A 24,457-nucleotide genomic window follows, 5' to 3' on the forward strand; every position below is an offset into this window, starting at 1 on the left:
GATTCAGCATCCATTTATGATAAAAACCTCAACAAAGTAGTTATAGAAAGAATGTACCTCAATATAACAAAGGACATCATTAAAACAAAGCTTTTCCTCATAGATCAGAAACAACGATGTCCATTATTATTCAACACGGTATTGGAATTCCTAGCGGGAACAATTAGAAAACAAATATATATTGGAAAGGAAGAAATAAAACAATCACTATTTGCAGATGACACAGAAATATACACAGAAAACCCCCAGGACACCAACAAAAAACTATTAAAAATGAATGAAATCTGGAGCCTCCCTGGTGGTGCAAGGGGTTGTCTCAGCACCATGAAGCTATCCACAGCCACTGCAGCATGAGTTCAATACCCAGCCAGGGAGGTGACCCACATGGTGCAGCCGACCTCTCCTGTCTCTCCCACTGCTCCCCTTAGCAGTGTATTTCAGTGAATCACCTGGTCTGCTTCCCACTCTGCCTCTGGTGAATCCTCTCACACACACCGTCCCCAACACACCTCTGGCCCACACCCCAGCTCTTATATGCATAAATAAATCTTTAAAAAAATAAATGAAATTAGTTACCATTAAGGAAATACAAATCAAAAAAACACCTATGAGAATGACTGTTACCAAAAAACCAGAAACAACAACTGCTGGACAGAAAGTAGGGAGAAAGGAAACCTTGTACACTGTGGGTGGGAATGTAAATTGGTGATGCCATTATGGAAATTAAAAATATAAATTTCATACAATCCAGTTATTCTTCTTCTGTGGATCTACTTGAAGAACATGAAAACGTTAAATCAAAGATATATATGTATGTAGCCCATGTTCACTGCAGCATTATTCACTATAGCCAAAAGTTGGAAACAACCTGAATGACCATCAACAGATGACTGAATTAAGAAGATATGGTATATACACACAATGGAATACTGCTCAGCTATTTAAAAACGTTGTCCTTCCATTGTCCATTTGCAACACAATGGCTGGGCCCAGAGAGTATTATGCATAGGAAAAAAGTCAGATAGAGAAAATCATTGTTTGATTTCCCTCATACCTAGTTCATAAATAAACAAATGAAATAAATAAACAAAAATAAATTTTAGACTGCATGACCAAATTAGTAGTTTCCAGAAGGGAAGGAGGAACAAGGTAGGCAAATCAGGTAAAAGGGGTCAAATCTATGGTGAAGGATGGAAATAGGCTTTGGTGGCGGACATATGTAGTGTATACAGATGTTCATTTATGACACACATCTAAAACCTATGTTATAAACCAAAATTACTTTTGTAAAAATATTTTTAAATATTTTGTTAAAAATAAGATCTTTTTTTTATAAATGTAAAGATAATATTCATGTATCAATGAGCTAAAGGATGTTCTTTCTGTAAATAAAAAAGCCTTAAGGGATGCAGAGTAGTATCATTAATTAGCAGCTTTATTTAGTCTTGTATAAAACTTGGTGTGATTAACATTAAAGATGCCTTAGAATTTGATTAAATGTAACTATTTTTATTATAAGCCAGTGTGGCACATAAAACTGAGTAATAATCACAAAACCTGAAAAAAATATAGCCATGAAAATCTTCATAGAGAAATTATCCATCTTTGTATCAATTTGTAGCCACATGCCACATTTAGCTTTAATCTGATTTACATGGTTATAATCTAAGTAATTGTTTTCATTCTTAATGTCTGGCAATTACTGTGCCTTATTTCATAGACATTAATACCAAGTAATGTCTGTTGGAAAAACACTCTTGAAAAGCATCCTTGTTTTAAGTTCAGGCAGAGAATTCCACTGTCCACTAGTTACTCTGAACGCATTGCCTCAGTGTTTCATGGGGGTGTGGTGGGTAAGCCAACATCTCCAGTGGCTCCACAGTTCTGTCTCAACTGCTTTTGCTGGTGCTGCAGACACCACTCCTTCATCCGCTGGCCCATGAAGGGTTGGGGGAGGGAAGTAAAAATGAGAAAGATGCACAGTCCTGTGAGCGCCTGGAATGCAAGAAGATAGTAAAATGCTGCTTGTCTGCAGCCATTTCCTGAAAAGACATGTAACTCAGTGGATCTAAATTTTAGCAGACTAACTAACCTCACATTCCTGTCACAAAACAATAAATTAACTCTACAACAGCAAATTGGCTTCAGCAACGAGGTATAAATGATTCATATTTAAGCTGTAATCCACATCCACTCTGAAGCCCAGTTACTGAAAAATGAGGCTCAAAAACTATTGATGCAATAAATTCATTCCTCCGAAGACAGCAGCAACAAAATACACCCATAATAACCAATTAATAAACATATTAAATTTAACTGCATATTAAAACAACAAGCAGCAAGTAGAGCAGACATTGATAGTCTTGATCAACTCAAGATCGTCAATACCCTTTTAGGAAATTAAGTGTCCCTTCTAGAAAAAAACTAATGTGGTATTTTTTTTATAGAAAATTGGGGAAATTCTACTCCCACCTTACGAACTGCCCACACTGTGATGAACCAGGTAGTTCTTTATTCCTCTGGTGCTAGCATCCAGTCTTGAGCATCTATTCAGCCATGTCCCAAGGTAACCCTCCCTCATTTTCAAGCTCTGACAAAATCTCTCCCTGACACCACAAACATTTAATGAACTATTTCTCCTATCCAATTGCCCCCACTGTCGATACACATCCTTTCCTAGTTCAGCAACCCTCTTAGACATGTTATTGACTCAATTGCCTGTAATATTTTTTCCCTGCTTGTGTTTTATATGTGCACCTCAGAGAAATTTCATGCAGGTGTCATCCATGAACTGGTTTAAGGTTTGGCAAGGACTTGCTTTTGAAAGAGCCTGTGCATGTGCGCACACACATTTTCCAGTGAGTTCGTCACTTCATTAGTATTATCAATACAGGAAATGCTATTGAAAAATTAGGCCTTCATTTGGATATTTTTCTTTCAGATAGTGAAACTAGGTCACGGTAGCTTCAGATGGTAAACCAAAGACTTGAAATCAGCAAATATCTTTTTAAATGCTGTAGTGTCACCATGCAGAGGTGAGGGGTCAGGAATAATTCCAATACATTTTTTAAAACATGAGTTTAAAGGTAAAACACTCATGTGCCACAGGAAAGCACCATGACAAAGTTGCCAGATTTACAAACTCTGGAGCAGCCTGCTCCCCAATATTTCTTTAACTTCTCAGGGAAATTTAACTTTACTGGGAAGAAGAGAATACAAATAGCAAATAGTCACACAGGTGCTATAGGGATTTAATAGCCATTTCTGAAAGGCTCAGCACATTGGAGGTGCTCAATATTAAATTATCAGCTAACAAGTTGGTGAGAACTTCCACTCCAGCCTTTGTTGAGCATCTACTATGTGCCTAGCTCAGTTGACTAGAACAATTCTGAGATGAACCTGTGGCAAACATCACCCTGATTTTGTTTTTCCTTTCTCATTAAGGCGTATCCCTAGTGGCAGAAGGAAAATACTGGGCTATTAGCCTAAAAACAGATGATGAAAGATCTGGGGACCATACTAAGAATTTAACACTTCCGTCCAAGTATAGATTGTGTGTGTTTTTTTTTTTAAAACTAAACTGGGACACTTTTGAGAGAAAGGGGGCACTATTAACAATTGTGCCAGAAAACAGCTGGAAACCTAACCATGACTAAAATATAGGGAAGTGTCAATAAATAAAGTGAATAATTTTTTCTCCTGGAGATTCTACTCCGAGCAGACACTTTTTACTTTGTTAATTGGCTTCTCCAGCATACCTCCCACCAGACTCTGGCAATCAGCTCCTATACCACACATCGGTTGACCCCAATTGAAGAGTACACAAGGAAAAGGGAGACTCAGCTCGGACTAGGGAACTCCTAATTTAGCTGGAGAGATGAGACACAAAATCCAACCAACAATGAAAACAATTCAGGAATAAACCAAAGTGGAACATAACCAAGTGCACATAGCACTGGAATGCCACACCATAGCACTGAAGTTATGACTCCTATGCCAGAAAGCTTGCCGTAGCCAGGGAAAATAAAACATTTAAGGAAATACATGAGAAACAGGAATCAAAGAGTTGATTGTATTCCTTGATTTTGAGATGCCCTCCTGAAAATAAAGGAACCCGAACTTTATCTTTTCATGTCATTGTTTAAGACACTTCTCAACAGTAAGCCTCTTGCAACAAATCTTGAACAGCTGGGAATTTTAGTCCATGACAAAAAAGGAACATAGGTTATTTGGGGGACCCTTTCAGATATCATTGAAAATAAGCTTCTAAAAATTATACTTTGGTCTCAGTGAGCTAAGCAATGTGTTTGAAAAAAAAAAATTGGTATGCGTTGTATTGGAATATTGTGAATTTGTTTTGTTTCCAAGAAAAGATAGACTTGGACACAGTTTATCTGTTGTTTGATGAGGTCATGAAAACAAAGTGGTAGAAATCAGTAGAAAAAGTAGGACTTTGAAAAAAATGTAATCTTTATTAAAACTGTGAAATGGGTACCTATTATCAAAGAAGGTCTTCCTGGTGTAAGCTCATGATGAATTGTTTAAACGAAGGCATAATGTTTAAGAAATTGATAACTAAACTAGTTTCTTTAAAAAGTCCCCTTGGAAGGTTACTTAAGTTCTGCTTGATTTTCCTTGGAAGAAAATCAAGTGATTCTGAGATTCCTTTTTTCAACTGAAAAATTTGGATTAATTTAGAAGATTTAAAGCCAAGTACACCCCAAGTGGTAAAACCATTTCCAGAGAATGAACAAAAAATTAGATGACACTTTAAAAATAGTTTTGAACAAAAGAAAAAAAATCCACCTTATATGTGACCCAGCTGTTTGAGACTTCCTGGGTGCCTCCTTTGCCTCTCCCATTCATGTATTTATTGTGCCATTTATCACATCAAATTCATGACAACATTGGTGGTAAAAAATAAACCTAAGGCCCTTAGGGTCCTTAGCTTCTGGGAATTTATTTTATTTGGGTGGAGTGTAGAAATAGACGAAACAGAAAATCAAAAGGCAATGTATTATGAATGATGGTAAAAGAAAATTCAGCTCCTAGAATATTCATGATGAGGGACATAAATATTGGCCAACTATGGTCTTTCAGAGTAGAGGAGGTAGGGTCTGATGGGTGGGCAGCTCATAACATATAGAGATGTGGTGAGGCAGGTAGGAATAGAGGAAAAGGAGTTTTCCTTACTTATACAGTACTTTACATATTTTTAACTCATTTAAACTTTAATAAATTAGGTAGCAATGGGTTCTTTCATAATATGCCATCTCTTTTCTGCTTACAGTTTAAAGGACATTATAGAAGCAACAAATCAGGAACTTATGTGTACTTTCTACTTTAGAAGAACAGGCAAAGTCCCCTAGATTGAGAGACAGAGTACAAGGGTTCTGAACTCAGGTTCTACAGTCAGACTTCCTGGGTTTAAATTCTGTTCCTGCTATTTACTAGTATAACTTTAGGAAGTTAAAATTCTCAAGAGCATCAGTTTCTTTGTATAACCATTAATACAAAGCTGCCATTTCTCATCTGTGTTTTGGGACTGTTTTATATTCACTTCTGGCTGCTATCTCTCCCCTCACAACTTCTTGCTAATTTTCTAAGGATTCTGTCAGGTAACAGAGAACTGAGCTGACTTTGTTTCTCCTGCTCCTTTTTCACTGGTTATTTTTTCAGGTTAATTCCTATATAGCTCCTGCAGTTATTTCTTTTCAACCTCTTCTTCCACCTATTTTTTGAATGAATATAATACTAAGATCTGTGGCATTTACCATAATAAATATTTGCTTAACTTTTGTCATTAGGGTGAAATTTATCCTTCAGTGTAAAAAATAATAGCAATCTCTTTTTTTAAATTTCATCCCACCTCCATAAAGAGGAGCATGCTTAATATTTTTGAGATGGAGAATGACAACTGAAGTTATAAGAGTTGCAATGATGAAAGAAAAAAAAATGTGCACTTCCTCTTGCTTTTCATACAAATGTAAAATTTAAGGGTGAACTTTATAAGTAATTTAAGTGCACTTGCTTTTCATACAAATGAAAACAATTTGCATTCATTTCTGAATCAATCATTGCAAATAAACTTAACTTTTTTTAAAAGTTAATTTCCCCCCTGTGAAATAAAAGTAACCAACTTCAGAATTAAAAAAAAAAAAAAAAAAAAACCAAAAACTGATCATTACATTTTGGCCTGAACCTGAGTAAAATTACCATCAGTTAAGTAAATGACTGTCATGCCCTTATTTTAATCTACATTTTGTAGAATACATTTATCGAAATTCTTGCTGAAAACTGCTGAATTAGAGATGACAAACGCTTTCAGCTGTGTCTTGAGGATTCACTTTTTTATCCTCCTTGGGTGGCAACACCTGTGGAATTCTAAAGGCCCTACAGACTATTCTGTCAAGCACACCCAACAGCCCCCTGCCCCCACCATTAAAGGACCGACAAGGCACTGGGAACAGCCATATCAGATGTTGCAGATTCTTTTTTTTTTTGAATCTACTTGAGGAGCTGTCCCTTCTGTGAAAACATTTTTTTCCAGATACCAGAAAGATTTTTGATATGTTTTCATTAACCGATAGCGCTGCCAAAACAATCTATCTCACAATTTTTCTTCCCCCACATCAAGCAAACAAAACAGAAAAAACCACAGACGTACCAGGAGACCAAGGTTTTTCAACATAGGCACTAAAATCTTGGCGCCTTCCAGAACTGTCGTAGTGATTTATCCTGTTCATTATTACCAAATAATCAAAGTTCAGGAAGGTTAGATGCATCATCCAAGATTAGTGTTTGTTCAAAAGTCAGACAAAATTTATGAAGCACACACTGTGTGAGGGTTGGTATTTGCTGCCTTATATAATTTATCTATGGTCTTCTCACTCTTCCCGAAAGATTATTATTCTGTTTTCTATATGAGAAAAATGAAACTGAGAGAAGTTAAAAAGACTTACCCAGAACGACTTCACAGTAAGTAATGGGGGTGAATGTGAACCCAGGTATATCTGAGTTAAAAATTCGCAGGTGTCCTTTCCCCACTTCATGCTGCCTCTCCAGGTAGAGGCTGATCTTTTCTACACGAGAAATGTTAGCGTTTCTAGTCCAGGCTCTTTCCAGTGCTGGGTGTCTACAGGGCTTTTAGTCTTGTGGCCTCCTCACTAGCACAGGAATCGGTCTAGGGGACTGTCGGCAAGATGGCGACCAAGAAGAGAGGGTAAGGGGAAGAAACAGCTTTTTAAAGGACTGAGTGTTAATTAATAGCAGCTGTGAGAATTTGAGAATTAAGGAAGTTGCCCTCTCTTAAGTATCTTAAATCCTAACACCTGATGAAAGACAAATTCTTTAACCAATCTGTGATACTGATAATACATGATTTTTAAAAGTAAGCCTTTTCTGTAGTAGAGGTACTATTACAGGGTAACCCCAATACGAAATGGGTTAGCCTGACTGTGGGTCCTCACCCTCATGCTTAAAAGGGGCTTAAAATGAGACTCAACTGCAGGTACACACAAAAAGGGGTAATAATGGGTTTATTTATAAAAAAGGGGAAATCAAGAAATGAATAACTCAGGGAAAGAAAGAAAAATTGGTAAATATGTCTTACCAGTTCTGCTGAGCTGGAATCGCTGAAAGTCAGTGAAAAAACAAAAGGACCCCGACGCCCACATGTCTGGTTCTTTACCAAGCCTGGCTGCTTAACTCCACCCTCAATTTCAGCAATCCTCCCTTCTGTGGTAATGACATTATGGGATTTGTAGTTCTTGGTGTCTTGAATCTCTTTGATCTGGAGTAGGGGGTGGAGTCCAAAATATCTGTCTGTCGAGTTTGTTCAGGGCATCCTTTTCCCCCAACAGTACTAAAATAATCCCTTAATGTCTGTTATGTAACTAATGGATAGAATGTAACGGTTTCCACCCTTGGTGGCATTGATTAAAGTATTTTCAGATGCCAAGAAGAGATAAAGTATATAAAAATTCAATGTCAAAAAAACCCCTCATTTTTTACTTTATTGGACTTGATAACTTACCAGCATCTTAAGATAAAAGTAACAAAGCAAATACTGATATGTAAACAGGAATAAGAACATTCATAATGTGGGAAAAATAGGATACAGGCACCTAGCAGATCTATGAGATGTGAATCATGTGTTGGCACATCATTGCAGACCCGTCATGGCCATTAATATTTATTAATTCACCTGGGAAAACACTACTTTTTCTACTGCTCTGATTAATCTACTAAAATTTTAGATCAAGTTTTACATTAGTTCTATATGAATCTTAATTTCCAGAATAGCAGAAGGGGATATTTTATGCTTATTTTTATATATTTGTGTCTTTTGAAAATGCCTATACTCCTAGACAATTGATATTACAATGAATATAGAAATACTTATAAATGATTATTTAGTAGGTCTATTAGTCCACAAATCACTAATAATCAACTTGAATATTTCTGAATAATCAATAGCTTCTCATCAATGGTGGGGTCTTTTTTACACATCAGATGTGTCAGATGATGTGGCATATAATATTTGTTTTGAATATGAAAGTAACTAACTATATTTGAGTATAGTTCCATGCAACTGAACAAATACTATTATCCTATTACAGAAGAAAATAAGAAGAGGAGTTATAGGTGATGCTTTTTTTATCCATAAAGAAATATTCTTTGCTCTTACATTGCACCTTACGTTCAAGGGATTTCAACTCCTAACTTTATGCCATGAATTCACTAGCACACCCACAGCACAGTCTGTGAAAAATGAATGGTCATACAGTATAATGGTGCAAAAAAGGAATAGAGACACAAATTTCAAACATAGAGCTTCTACAAGTACCCCAAGAATTGCTTTACAGATTAATCCCAGGAATTTTTTAATATATTTAGCTACATGACCTAGATTAAAGGAGAGTTAAAGTTGTAAATATAATTAAGGTTGCTAGTTCGTTGACCTTAACATAAGAAGAGCACCCTGGATCATACAGGTAAGATCAATATAATTACAAGGGTCCTTAAAAGTGGAACAGAGGGCCTCCCCGGTGGCGCAGCGGTTGAGCGCTGGGTTGCTAAGCTGCCCGAAGCCTCCACGGCAACGGTTCGATCCTCGGCTGCTCCCCAGCCACCAGAGGAGGGTCCTGCATGGCGCGCAGACCTCTCCTGCCGCCCGCTGCTCCTCTCAGCAGTGTACCTCGGTCCTTCTGCCTGCTCTGCTCCCCACTTTGGCTCTGGTGAATTCTCTCACCCTCCCGCGCTTCTGACTGGACCCAGTGCTTGTATAAATAAATAAATAAATCTTTAAAAAAAAAAAAAGGTGGAACAGAAAAAGCAAAAGCAGGGATATGAGACCCACTGTTGCTTTCTTTGAAGGGAAAAGAGGGGTGCAAGTAGCCCCCGGAAACTGGAAAAAGAAACAAGTTTTCCTCTAAAGCCTGCGAAAGGTTATGCAGCCCTGTCCACATCTTGACTTTAACCCAGTGAGACCCACAGTAGACTTTTGACTACAAAACTATAAGATAGTAAGGTGGTAACATAGACTAACAAGTTTGTGGTAAGTTGTTATAGCAGCAATAGAAAACTAGTATATAGCTGCTTAATCAAATAGGAATAATTAAAGAAAACACAATAATTTGAAAGACTATATTCAGCTAATTAAGGTTGGATTCATATTCTTGCCTGAAGAATACAAAAATACTAATTCAAAGAGATATATGCACCCCCATGCTCATTGTACCATTATTTACAATAGCCAAGAATGGGAAACAAACTGAGTACCCATTAACATATGACTAGATAAAGATATGGTATGTGTGTACATATATGTACATATACAAATATATAGGTGTATATGCAAATTTGTATACATATATACACATATATTTTCCAAAACACTATAAATATATGTGTATATACACACACATACACTAAGGAATACTATTCAGCTATAAAAAAGATGAAATCCTGATGTTTGCAACAACATGAGTATACCTAGAAGATATTGTACTAAAATAAATCAGAAAGACAAATATTGTATGATTTCACTCATAAGTTGAAGATAAAGAAACAAAACTAATGAATACAGCACAAAAGAAAAACAGTATCTCAGATGATAAGAACAAAGTAACGGTTACCGGAAGAGGGCAGGTGGTGGATAGAGTAAAAGGGGCATTTGTATGATAAAGGATGGAAATGAGGCCTTTAGTGGTAAACATAATGTAGTAGATACAGATTTTGATTTATAATGCTGTATAGCCAAAACTCATACAATGTTACTTCAATAAGAAATGTTTAAAGAAATGAAATACAATCAATTTAAATAACCAAAGAAAAATATTTAAATTCGAAATCAAGACCATCTGAAGTAATGAAAGTAAAAGCATATAGATTGTTCTTTTTTGTCCTAGATTTCTTGGCATTAAGAAAGATGCGAAAGGAAATATGTAAGGGGCATTTTTTTCCTCTTCTAGCTAATGATAGAAGTGAGATCATAAAAAGGAATATAATGATCTAAAAGAATGAGGCAAATGTTTTAAAAAATGCTATTTGGACTAACCTAGAAGAAGTTTTGGAATGTTTGCCCCTAGAGATACTAACGACACCCAGTGATTTATCTATTTATCTACCTCACATGGCTTAGATATTTATTTGCCTGGTGACATGGTATAAATAATATATCATGGCCTCCTCCAACCTAAATAGTCTACAAAGACTTGAGTCTATTCAATGCAGTGCCACAAATATTTATGATTTCTTTACTCAACATAAATTATTCTGCTATGAATAACCAAAAAGTAAGATACAAACCTTGACTTAGAATTCACTAAGAACCAAAGTAGACAGCTAAACAAATTCAGATTAAACAATGAAAAGAATCATAGGGAATGGACAATGTTATAATGATAAAAGCCCAGAAAATTATAACAATCAATGCATTCTTATTGGTCATAAAATAAACAATGACCTTGATCACCACTGGATTTTTAGGGCATCTCCTAATCCCAATGAGAATATATACTGCCTTTTCTAAAACACTACATAAGGAAAATTAAGTAAAAGAGAGAAATTTCTTCTTTATTATAGACTGTTAGATAAAAGATACAAGTGTGGTGATGAAAATTAGGCTATCTAAAATGTAAAACTGCCAATTTATAATATAAAATAATAGATCTGGTTAATGAACCATTAAGTGAAAGTTTGATGGTGTACTTCATAATGGAGGAAACACACTCAGCAGACCTACAAAGTATGGCACTGGCCCTGTTGTACATCTATTTTCAGTTAGTTGCCAAAAAAAACCACAGTACTACATATAAAGCATTATTTCCTCAAAGAGAGCTGAATCCAAAATCTAATACAACTTGCCAAATCTAAATATTTTTGCATAGGAAATACAGGGGATAGAGGAGGCAGTTAAAAAATACAGAATGAAAGCAACCACTTAAAAATAGAATGTGGACAAGGAAGTACAACTTAATTTTTCCAGTGAATTAATGACATTTTAAAAAAGAAGGGAGAGAGGACTGTTACAGAATAAGAGATTTAGGAGCCTTAACAACCAAATGTAACATGTAGACCTTGTTTACATACCAACTAAAAAAGAAACTCCCCTGAGAAGGCATTTTTAAGATCACCAGAGAAATTCTGTATGAATGCCAGATCTGATCTACAGTAGTTCAACTTATAGGTTTAAACACTGAAGTTCATGGAAAGATTCTAGCAATAAACAGAGCAGGGGAATGAAATATAAACCTCACCTTAGATTGCTTAGAAGGCCTTTGAAAGCATTCATTAATAGATGATCCCTTTAGAAAATAATCCCTTAAAAGGATTTCATATGCAAATAATATTCTGGACAAGACTTGAAGGGGTACACATTCTCAAATTACATTCTAATATGATTTTCAAATAAAAGTCAATTTTATTATACATATAAGAAATACTGTTTTTCTGAAAATGTAATGCATTTTCTTTTCTCTTTTAAGGTAATGTCTCATGAAGTTACACCAAAAATTCCATAGATATTATTTTCCACCAGAAGAAAGTAAAGACACAGCAGGGAGGAATATTAATCCACAAAAACAAGCCTTGTTACAGAGACTTATACTGGGCATTTTGGCTGATGTTTAGCCTATGCAATTTCGGTTATGTGATCAGGATGTCAGTGAAGTTGATTATTTTTGCACTACATGCAAAGTATGTATTACATATTTTTTGATTTAAGAAATTCCATTCCTAGGTATTTACCCAAATGACACAGAAACATTAATTCCAAAGGGCACCTGCATCCCCTATGTTTATAGCAGCACTGTTTACAATAGCTAAGCTTTGGAAACAACCCAAATGCCCAAAAATAGATGACTGGATCAAGAAATGTGGTACATATACACAATAGAATATTACTCAGCAATCAAAAAGATAAACACATGCAGTTTGCAGCAACATGGATGGAGCTAGAAGGGATCATGCTCAGTGAAATAAGTCAAAAAGAAAAAGAAAAATACTGGATGGTCTCACTCATAGCAGGAATTCAGAAAACCTAAATAAGGGACCAGGAAAAAGACTAATTACTACAAAGTAAAAATCAAAATCAACAAGCAACTCTAAACCAGAGACACACTATGGGGGGGGCAGGGAGAGGAAGGATTAGGGTCAAAATAAGGGGGGGTGCAATTGTATGGGGAATATAACCAAAATGAAAATGCATATCGTGTGCAAAAATGAAAAATGAGGTAAGAATCATATAAAACAAAATATTAAAAAAATAAAGTACATTGTTAAAAAAAGTAATTATGCTACTGATTCACAATTATCAAGATGATTTGTAATTCTGGCATTCGTTTCGTCGAGAATGTAGAAGAAATGGCACTTGACTTCAAGATTTATATAACCTTTTACCTGTCTTCATGTCATGCCTGACAGTGAATATCTTACCAACGATAGCCTCAGAGAATTTCCCTTCCGTGGGAATCGGGAAGTACTGGTTTGGTGATACATTGCTGCCATAGCCCAGAAGAAAACCTTCCAGTTTTACATTAGGACTTGGACGCAGGAACTTCAAGAGGATGGAGTCACTGGTGGTATTGATGTGGACTTTCAGGCTTGGCCTTTTACCTAAAGATGGGAATGAAAAACAAGACTTCTGTTACTTTGCCTCTGTGCATCCCAGAACAACGTGGAAACAAAGGTTAATTTTAGAGGCATTGTTATTGGAAAGCATGTTATTTACTGAGCTACTCAATATCCTACCACACCCATCCAAGTACCTAATGACAGGCAATTTTGAGATCGAAGAGAACAGATTTAATAACATAAAGCAGTCTAGAATACAAAGTAAAATCAAATACAAAGTGTTTAATATTTGATAATCTATTATTGAGCAAAAATAGACAGGAGTTAGGATGATTTTGCCTTAAAATTGGTCAGAACCTTCACTTTATTTTTTTTAAAGATTTATTTATGCAGGGCCTCTCCGGTGGCACAGAGGTTGAGCGCTGGGTTGCGAAGCCGCCCACAGCCTCTGCAACGCTGGTTCAATCCCCGGCTGCTCCCCGGCCACCGGAGGAGGGTCCCACATGGCACACAGACCTCTCCTGCCACCCGCTGCTCCCCTCAGCAGTGTACTTTGTTCCCTCTGCCTGCTCTGCTTCCCACTCTGGCTCTGATGAATGCTCTCGCCCTCCCACGCTTCTGACTGTACCCAGTGCTTGTATAAATAAATAAATAAATAAAAGATTTATTTATGCATACAAGAACTGGGGTACAGGCCAGAGGTACGGGGGGGGGGGCGCGGGGTGAGAGGATTCACCAGAGACAGAGCAGGGAACAGAACAGGCAGACTAACTAAATACACTGCTGAGGGGAGCAACGGGCGAGACAGGAGAGGTCTGCTGTGCCGTGTGGGTTGGTCCTTGGCTGGCCAGGGATTGAACTCATGTTGCAGAGGCTGTGAACAGCTTCATGGTGCTGTGCTTAACCCCTTGTGCCATCAGGGTGGCCCAAAACCTTCACTCCATATATACTGTCTGGAAATAGTGAAAGAATCTAAAATTGGTAAAATGAATTCTGCATTATGAAAATTTTCAGCATCCTTCATGTTGGCCACACTTCCTCGGGACTTTGTGATTAACAGAGTTGGAAAGGAAGAGTTTCAGTTCAGGGGTAACTAAGGTATCAGCACAGAGAGTGGTAAAAGAAGAAATAGGCAGAGAAGGTGATAAGTTCCACTTGGAGCTCTCTGGGATAGCATGACATTTACATGGAGATGCCCAACAGTAAGTCAAATGTCTATGATGCTATGATCCTTTTGGGTGTCATTCGTGTTTAAAGATCATCGGATAAATTTTCTTGGGAGATTAAGTAGAGGAGAAAAACCTTAATTAAATTTTCAAGTTTTTTTTTTTTTTTAACTATGCAGGCAACAGGGGCAGACAATCACACTAAACAGAGGTCTTGACCAACCTATGAGGAAACAACCTTGTTTTTTGTCTTTGGAGCTTGAAGGAGCTGAGCCCAACCTCCAGCTTTGCCACTTACTTTGCAGCATGGCCTCAGGCTACTCTCTGAATGAATATGCTTGTGACTCCTGTTTTCTAACTTATAAATTATGGATAATATATGACAGTATCTACTTTGAAAGATGTTAACTGGGAGTGATGCAAGTGGCTGGTACATAGTATTTTAAAGTAGGTACATAGTAAATTACACAGTAACTGGTTACTTGATCAGGTCCATCCATCACCCTTTAGCCATAATTCAGAAATCCAAAAAATGATTTGCATGGCTTTTCTAAGTTCACATCAAATTAATTTGGAAATAAAATCTTATTCGAATCATCCTAAGGCCACTTAGTCTTTCATAATCTCACTGAGAAGTCAGTGTGACTATTCACATGTTTAACTGCAGAAATATTAATGTGTTTGATTAAATAAAGTAGGCTGGTTAAGACCCCACTGAAGAGGTTGTTAAATATAAATCTAGGCATCCTAGCACATGTCTAAAGTCCAAAGATTTTCTGAATTCTAAACCATGTCTAGCTCTAAGAATTTTGGGGTAAAAAAGTTATCATTTTTTTTCTGACCCCAAAATTCTGAGTGGCTCTCCAAAATGTTTCTTCAAATGAGTATTTAGACTAGCATTAAACTTTATACTCTTGAACAGTTTCCCAATATCTTAAGGTATATCTCTGTGTTTAATAATCTATTTTTAATCATTGCCAAATTTATCTTTAATTCTGGGTTAATGGCTTGGAAAACTAGATATGTGGGTTTTTTTTTTTTGATAGTCATTTTTTTACAGTTTGTATAAAGACCTCTAGTGAATGACTTAGAGATAGTAGAAAAACAATGCAATATGATAGACCCTTAACTAGGAAGGCATTTATATGTAAAATAGCATACTTGTCAACCTGAAAACCCAGGAGTACAGAGAAATAACAGAGTAATAACAGTACTAGAAAAACAATTTATTGTAGTTTATAGGAGAAACAAATCATGTACCAATCAAGAATGAAAGAAAATAAAGAATGCAAACATTTCAAGAAAACCATACTAGTATGGCTGAGAAGAAAGACTGTAAGTTGGCAAAATAAAACCTTAGATCTGTGACAATTATTTCTTTTTTTTTTTTTTTAGGGGTACAGGTGCTGATTTGTTTTTTTTTTTCCATTTTAAGTGAATTTTTATTTTTTTATTTATTTATTTTTTTCAGACAAAATGATTTTTATTTTTTTTTAATTTTATTGTTATATTCCCCATACAATTGCAGTCCCCATTCTGACCCCAATCCCTCCCCTCCCGCCCCCGCCCCCCTAAAAGTGTCTCTGGTTCATAGTTTTTTGTTGATTTTGATTTTCACTTTCTTATAGTTATTCATTTTCCTGGTCCCTTATTTAAGTTTTCTAGATTCCTGCTATGAGTGAGACCATCCGGTATTTTTCTTTTTCTTTTTGGCTTATTTCGCTGAGCATGATCCCTTCCAGCGCCATCCATGTGGCTGCAAATTGCATGTGTTTATCTTTTTTGAATGCTGAGTAATATTCCATGGTATATATGGACCACATCTCCTTGATCCAGTCATCTATTTTTGGGCATTTGGGTTGTTTCCAAAGCTTAGCTATTGTAAACAGTGCTGCTATAAACATAGGGGTGCAGGTGTTCTTTGGAATTGATGTTTCTGTGTCCTTTGGGTAAATACCTAGGAGTGGAATTGCTGGATCATATGGAAGCTCTATGTGACAATTATTTCTAATCCTCTGTTTAACACACCCTGGGGTATCTCTAAATATTTCAATGGTAGTGTAAAATAGATGAAAAAAAGTCCTTCAAAACAAAATTGTAATTAATCCCCTTTTAATTTTTTAAAAGCAATTATATGCCTATGGCATTGAAAACAGTGAGGAAGTTGACAAGTTTAGAAAATTGGACCAAAGACGGAGCTCTGTAAGCTTATAGAATTATCTGGATCAACCTGAGTAGTCAGGTTGCTATGGCTGTATGTGTAGGTGCTAAGCAGACATGTTAATACTGACCCCAAATTTCTTAGTGGCTCTCCTAAGAAACATAAACAAACACATAGTACTTAGGACTAAACTACCATGACAAACCACCATGACAGCCACTCACAGATATGTGAGAAAGGAGTTATCATTATATCCTATTAAGTAAGAAGGAATTCTTTCATGTTTGATCTCTCTTAAAATTATACTTACCAAAATATTTTAGAATGTGACCTAAACTGTTGAAATGGAGTTGGTCAAGTTGATAAAATAACTTCAAGAGAAAAATTACAAAATACTAAAACTGTCTTCTAAAGGTAAAAAATATTAATGTGGTAGCAATATTTCATTCATGTGCTCTCAGTGTTTTAAAACACTAATGAATAAATTAGAAGTTTTCTAAATATGAGGAGATGGAGTAACCATTAATAAACCGGATAAGTATTAATCTCCATAACTTATTAACTAAAGAATATAATTACTGATGTCAGTAAAATAATAATTGTATTAAGATTATGAGGATAAGACCTATTTAACCATAGGATTCCCACTTTTTGCATACATTTTATTTACACTGCCAACCTTTGTACTTGTTCAGTCATTTATTTATTTTTTTTAATACACAATCAAAATTTCTGAGATAGAAAAATAGAACAATTCTCATCATTCATATATGACATATTAAGCTAGATTTCAAAAACTGATAAGCTGAATTTCATTTTGACCTTTAACATAAGCATAGCATTTTGACCTTTAATTAAAAAGAATAAAAGGCATATTAATGATTGGCAAAAAATGTATAATATATATATGAGACTTATGTTCAGAATATTGAAAAGAATTCTTTCTACTCAGTAAGAAGACAGAACATTCAAGTAAAAAAGACAAAATATTCCGATAGCATCTTCACTGAAGGAGGCATATGGGAGCAACAACACATCATGAGATGCTCCGCCTCAGAGCATCAGTGAATCTGAACAAGGTCAAATCAGTATATATTTTAGGCTTTGCAGGTCAGATGTTCTCTATTATAATTACTTATCTCTGCCATGATAGCACAAAACCAGCTATAGCCATCAAACAGACAAATGGATGTGCACATGTGTTCCAATAAAACCATGCTGAAAACTAGGGAGTTGGCTGGACTTGACAAGCAGGTGGTGGTTTACCAGCTCCTGCTTAACATTATTAGTCTTCAGGGAAATGCAAATTAAAGTCACAGTGAGGTACCACACATGCATAAGAAAGGCTAAAATAAAAAAGGCTGCCAATAAAAGTCATTCAAACTTCTTGCCATTATGGCACTGGTAAAAGTGGTCTTAGTGGTGCCTAATGTTATCATTTATATATACACAAATGTGTACATGTTAAACCAGTTCTTCCCAGGCATTATTATGTTTCGAGGACTGACAATTCCAAGTTTGGAATGTATTCTATATTCTTCTTAGACAGAGGATTACAAGAGGGAAATAGTCCACTATATTATGATCATAGCAGCTTATTAAAGAGTTATCACGATATTGTATCTTAAGTTCATATAGAGCAGTTCAACAGCAGGGAACTTACTGTTGACAATACATTCAAAATTTTCCCAAAAAAATCATAGTTGATGCCATAGATTGTATTTAATTGATTGTATTGCCTGTAATAATAAATTATACAAACTCTAATTTAACATAGGACCTGGCAATAATGTAACATTTGCTAATTTAACATGGCAATAATGTAATACTTCTTTTAATTCCTGCAGAGTCAAAAAGGGACCAAGTTGCATAGAATTTGTGCTCAAATGACTCTCCCTCACCTGACACCATGGTCCAAGAAAAGGTGTTAGAACATAAAAGGAAAAACATATGGAGTTGCACTTACTTTCCTAGGACATCAAAAGTGACAGGAATGGGCAAAAGCAATTAGACAAGAATCTTTGATTGCATCTGATCCTTAGGTAGAAATGTGTAGTTTATGGTCTATAGCATGACTTTTTTTTAAACCAGTAACAACTACAATAATAAAAATAACCCAAAAACCCATGATATGGTTAGAAATATTTTATAACATAGAACGTATAGCAACTTCTGTTAAATACTGTAAGGAGAATGAAGATTAAATATTGTTATTAATCAAAAGCTACTAGGCATTATAAAAATTACTTCAACGAATGCTATAATGGAAAGATGCTGGAGTAACCTTGAATGACCTTGCATCAGAAGAATCTGCTCCAGGTGACTACAGAGATAAGGAAAGCCATGGCCTGTTCTGCAGTGACATGATGGCATGCCAAACAAAATAGAAGGAAATAAATTGCTTTGGTTGTGGTAGTGTGTATATGCAGAATTGGAATTAAAGGCACTCACAGAGTAACTACTTGGCAAATCCTTTTTAAGTTTCAAGTTCTTATAGTCCAACTATCAATCCCATAGATCATATGGCATCTGACTCTTTAGCTCTCCAGACTGGAATTCTTTCTCAAAATCCCATAGATTGTTTATCATTCATTTCCCAAGTCTTTGGGAAGGGAGTTTTACCAAGACCCAATTATGAATTTCTGAGAACTTGCAAAGAGTTTGTCGGCAGAAAAAAGGTAGTAGCTCTACAACATGTCTCCTAGAAACAGGGATGCCACTGACAGTAACTTAGTTGTGCATTGCCAAACTCCAAATAGCAACATGCAAAACGTTTTAATTTCATGGTTATGTATAGCAGTCATGTTCACAAAGACCACACAAAAATGACTGCTCCTCAAAAAAAAAAAAAAAAAAGGGTGACTTGATAATCTGAATTTCTCTAAACTCTTGCTAGTGGCCTAAGTTCCTCCCACCCACCTTTCCCTTCTTACTGTATGCATTTGATTTTTAACTTCTCTGCCTTTCTGATTCTGCTGTCACTGATTATCCAAACACCAATGGATCTTGGTAGTGGCAAGCCTGGTGTTGGAAGGATAGGGACTTAACTACAAGCACTTTCAGTATCATGCTCCCTACTTCACAAATGAAATTCACCAAAAACATATAACTTCAGTAATGAATCAGGGACCTAAATAAAAACAGTAGTGAAAAAGAAATTCTAGGCATTCAGGAAATGGTGAATTAACAAATTCAACTTTAGAGGTGAACAGAGACATCCCTACTTCAGTTTTTTAAACATAAATCTGAAACATAAGAAAACAATATGTATTAAAATAACTTAGATATAAATAAATTAAGATTTTTAGCACTCTAAAGTAAATAATTTTTTTTAAGTACAGGAAAAAAGTTGTCATTAAAGGTACATGAACAAGGCCTCCCTGGTAGTGCAGGGGTTAAAGTCTCCACACTATCAAGCCATCAGCAGCCACTGCAGCACGAGTTTAATCCCTGGCTGGGAAGCTAAACCACATGGCACAGCAGACCTCTCCTGTCCCAGATGCTCCCCTCAGCAGTGTATATCCATCAGTAGATCTGCCTGTTCTGCTCCATACTCTGTCTCTGGTGAGCCCTCTCACCGACCCGCACACCTCTGGCCTACACCCCAGTTCTTGTATGCATAAACAAATAAAAATATTTAAAAACAGAACAATAAGGTACGTGAACATAACATGAACATAAACCACATGAACACAGCCACAGTCAGGAAAAGGGGCCTTAAAATGAATTCAGAACTTGAGTTGATACATATAAAATCAATATTGGCAAGAATCTCAAACTAATGTGTCCCTGATTCCTGTTCCAGTGCAAGCAAAATGACTTGTTCCCTCTTGGTCTGATGGTGAGTCTGCCAGCTAGAGGACATGTTCCCACATGCAACATATGTACTGGGAGTTCAGAAAATAAAAAATCCCAACTCACCTGAGGTGCTCCCGCCATAAAAGCCTACCCAAATAATTCCCATAGAACTGTAAACCCAGGACTCAACCAGTTAACTTTTATTAGGACATTATAGTTACAAATACCCAGAGGATGTTTGCTATTGAATGTAGAAAGAAATGTCACTCTGCTAAAAATCTGAGAGGGAAAATGCTTTCTTCTTAATGGGGCACTTTATATCTGTTTGCCCAGCTGTTTGCAGAAGTGAGTTCCATTTCAGCTAAAGCAACAACAGTTTCCACCTTGGTCAGAATTCCCAGTGCTGTAATTCCTCAGGCCAATACTTCACCGTCTGGTAACTTTGGATGACTGAATGAGACAGACTAAATCTGCCAATGCTGACATTTTAACACCACTTGGCAGAGCTAATATTTTCACCAGAAGAGCAATAACTTCACTACCTACTTTGTAACCCAACCATGAGCCAAATGAGAAAATTACTTTTCATTGACACCTTCTTATTTTTTTCAGTTGTAGTTTTGTTTTTTTTAATGCTCTTTTAATTCGGGTAATATTAGGATTCTCTCCATCAGGTATTCACCAACACAGGATACCTGCCACCAAATCACCCACAGTCCACCACCTTATCATAGGCTAGCTTCTGAGTCAACAGCCTCTCATTCTTAAGGAGAAATCTCATCCTGAGACATACACAGTTGTCACCTGTGTACTGTTGATCTCGTTCCCCCAAAATTATTCCTTTAATTCTGGACCTTGCTGGTTTTCTGGATGGGTGGGTAGGAGGGGCAACCACATGCAATTAACAACCGTATTTAGTATAAGGAAAAGGGGACAGTAGCATGGTTAACTTTAAGCAACAAAAATCTAAAATCTACATTTGCTTTGTGGATTCTGGAGAATATGTAGTTTTATTAATATGCTTTTTATACTATCCTTTTATTTATTACTAGATACTAGATGGTGATACCAATTTAAATATGACCTGTTTTGTCACTAAGACTGTGTGTTTTAGTAAATTCAACAAATGAGTAAGTCAACTATTTCCATGAGACATGATAAATACAATTAGCACAAATACTATAGAGGTACTAAATCTGATGGAAGAGGCAGAAAGGAAGCACAGAGAAAACATCCCTTTAGTTTTATTAACCTAGTCATGAAAATAGTTTTTATTCCATGAAGACATGCCAAATGGAGGTAAGGAAGTAGGGGGAAGTACCAAAGTGCCAAAGTCTATTTTGTATTACTTTTTCCGTACTGCTTTAGACAACGGGTATATTCTTAGTAATAAGAATGGGTTTAATAAAACCCATTTCCCTTCTTTTTGCTCTTTCTCTGATTGATATTCTTTAAAATTTTTGAAGATTTGCTTACATTCTCTTGCTATTTAATGTAAGGAATATAATTGCCTCATTAGTGCAGTAGGTAGCACGTCAGTCTCATCAAGTGAGGGGTGACAGCAATAGGTCCTCCTGATGGGAGGGGAGGTAGGCTCCCTGCCAGGCTTCTCACAGGTTGGCCCTCAGTACAAATTCTCAGACCTGTTGCATTAGAAACCTGGGTGTTGGCAACCGTCTGTGCTCTCACAAACTGTTTGGGTAATTCTGATGCACATTCAAGTTTGAGACCCATTACTCTTTGCAAGTTCAGTGCAACAAAAATAAAAGCAATGGGCCCCATGTCTTTTGAATTTTGAGGAGAAAACATCTATAAACAGGCTTTTGGGGAAATCACTACAGATTAGTAGACGATATTGGGGAATTACTGTTAACTTCCTTAGATGTGGTAATAGTATTGTAGTTAATGTAAATACCCTCTTTTTTAGAAGAAGCTGAATATTCAGCAATAAAATAGCATGAAATTTATAATTACTTTCAAAAGATCCAGAAAAATATATGAAGTTATGAGATCATTGCTAACATTTTTGCTATGGCACTGCTATTATTTTCATTTCTTTGAGACGCTGTCTGCTCTAATGAGGAGTGCCACTTCAGGGAGGGAAGACTGGACAGTGGGAACATATGGCATTTGGAGGCATAAAGCTATGTGTAAGTCCCAATTTAAACCCACAATAATAGTGAATAATTCACTTACATGAAAATTTACCTTACTATCTAAATGTCACATTCTTCCCTGTAAAATAGGGCTAATCATACAAAACTATCCTCTCAACATTGCTAACAGAACAAAATTAATAGTTTATAAAAAGCAGTTTCTAAGCTGTGTAACTCAGTGATAGTAATTATAGATGTGCCTTTTCTCATGAATTCTTCTCAATTTTTAAAGTCATTTGCATTTCAACCAAATATTTGTTTTATAAATACAGATGCAGCTTATATGTGATCAAAAGTTATACAAGGACACTGCCTCTGGCACAGAGAGGATATTTAATAAATGTGTTGCAAATGAATGAACAAATAAATATAACACATTCCCACATTAATGGAAAATATTGGAATAGGAATTAATGATAGGAATTAATGTTAATATAAACACGTGAGTCTCTTTAAAGAAATTATATTAGGATATAGACTTCTTATTTAAAGATAGACTTCAAAGAGTTATTGCTCAATCTACTCAATAAATTCTACATAGAGTAATGAACCACGAGTTGAGGAAAATCAGAGGAATCTTGACTAATAAGAAATGGGTGGGTCAGATGTGTCATAGAAGAAACGGCATCACAGCCAGCCTTAAATGTCAAGAAGGACTTGTCTAGAGAATGGGAGGAAGAGAATTTCAGAGTGAAGATAAGTAAGTATGAGTGTTTGGGTGTTGTTGTCTGTGATAATTCATTCTGCAAGATATTACATAAGACCTTAGCTATCAAAATCTCTTGTTCAAAATACTCTTTCCATCTACTCACTAATTTAAATTAACATAATGTCATAAATATTATGATGCCATTTCATATCATTCCCACAATAATGATCTTTTCTTCTGAGTGAAGAGTTATTTCTTAACGCTCCAAATATCAAAAAATACAAGCACACTGTCTCTGCAGTGTCTATCCTCCTCCAGGCAACTCATACTCATCATTCATGGTGACATGATGTCCAGGTTGAGGGAACAAAGTCCAGATCCTGAGAGTAAACCAGCATGCCAGCTTCCATGAAGGGTGGAGAGACATACTTCATTTCCCTCTGAAGACGAGCAATGGAATAATCTTAACATTTCAATCTTGAACAGTAACAACAGTTCAAGGGAGAGCAGATAAAAATCTTTTATGCCCCACACTAGCATCAGAACAATTTCAATGGTTTAATGATTCTAGAAACAGATTGCAGAATTCTATTATAAATTTTTAAGTTTCCATGCTCCATAACTTCTCAATAGCATTTAATACTTTTGACCACCATCACACATGTGCTGTCACATGGGCATACATGGATCCATGTGCATATGTGGATCTCTGCAGCCAGTCACACCCTGCCCAACACATACCCTTGGTTTTATTCTGTGACACAATGGGGTCCATTTTTGTAGGAGTACTTCTCCACTTCTGTTCCTTACTTTCCTTTCCCCTCTTGTCCTCATAATTTGGTGGGGAATAATGGCTCAGTCTGTTGCTCCTTCAGAGAATTCCTTTATACTCAAGGATTCAATAATAACTTAGCTGCCAACTAGTAAGTAAATTAGCTTACTCTGAAATCTGAACCTCTATTTCTGAATTCTCACTCAGTTACAGTCCTCCAGAATTCTTGAACTACTAACACTGTCATTGATGATGCCAAAAATCAACCATCGTCCTCAAAATCTTTCTCAAAAAAACAATTTACTTCTCTGCCTTCCCTTCTTGCCACCTCTGTGAGTCAAGTATCCCCAGTTACACTTAAAGGGTCACCTTGCATACTTGGCTCTAAAACTGGCCTCAAATGCAGAGATATCCCAATGCAAGGATGCTTGTGACTTTGCTTCACTTGCGTCTTGGGGCTCTGGTGCAATGGTCCCTTCTGAAAGCTCAAATTCAAAAAAAAATTGACGTTCCCTCTTTTCCTTCTCCCTATTTAATCTTGCCCACTTCAGTGGTATCATTTTGGAACCCAATCTTTTTGTTATTACAGGAGAGACTCTTAAGGAGAAATCACATATAAATTATGGTTTGACACCAGTTAAATCATTTGAAATTGGCTGTAAATAAACACGTTTCCTG

At 36.2% G+C, this 24,457-nt stretch overlaps 1 protein-coding gene across 1 annotated transcript in view; it reads right to left on the reverse strand.

Annotated features, from left to right (window-relative positions):
* ABI3BP (ABI family member 3 binding protein) overlaps positions 1-24,457 on the reverse strand; it is a gene marked incomplete at both ends in the record, with an annotated part of 205,924 nt that overhangs the window by 145,165 nt on the left and 36,302 nt on the right. Inside the window, 1 exon segment of the mRNA XM_084232643.1 lies at positions 12,940-13,119. Within this exon segment, the coding sequence (XP_084088769.1) occupies positions 12,940-13,119 (180 nt within the window).

The sequence above is a fragment of the Talpa europaea genome (assembly GCF_964194135.1).
Source record: "Talpa europaea genome assembly, chromosome: 4".
NCBI classification, from domain to species: Eukaryota; Metazoa; Chordata; class Mammalia; order Eulipotyphla; family Talpidae; genus Talpa; species Talpa europaea.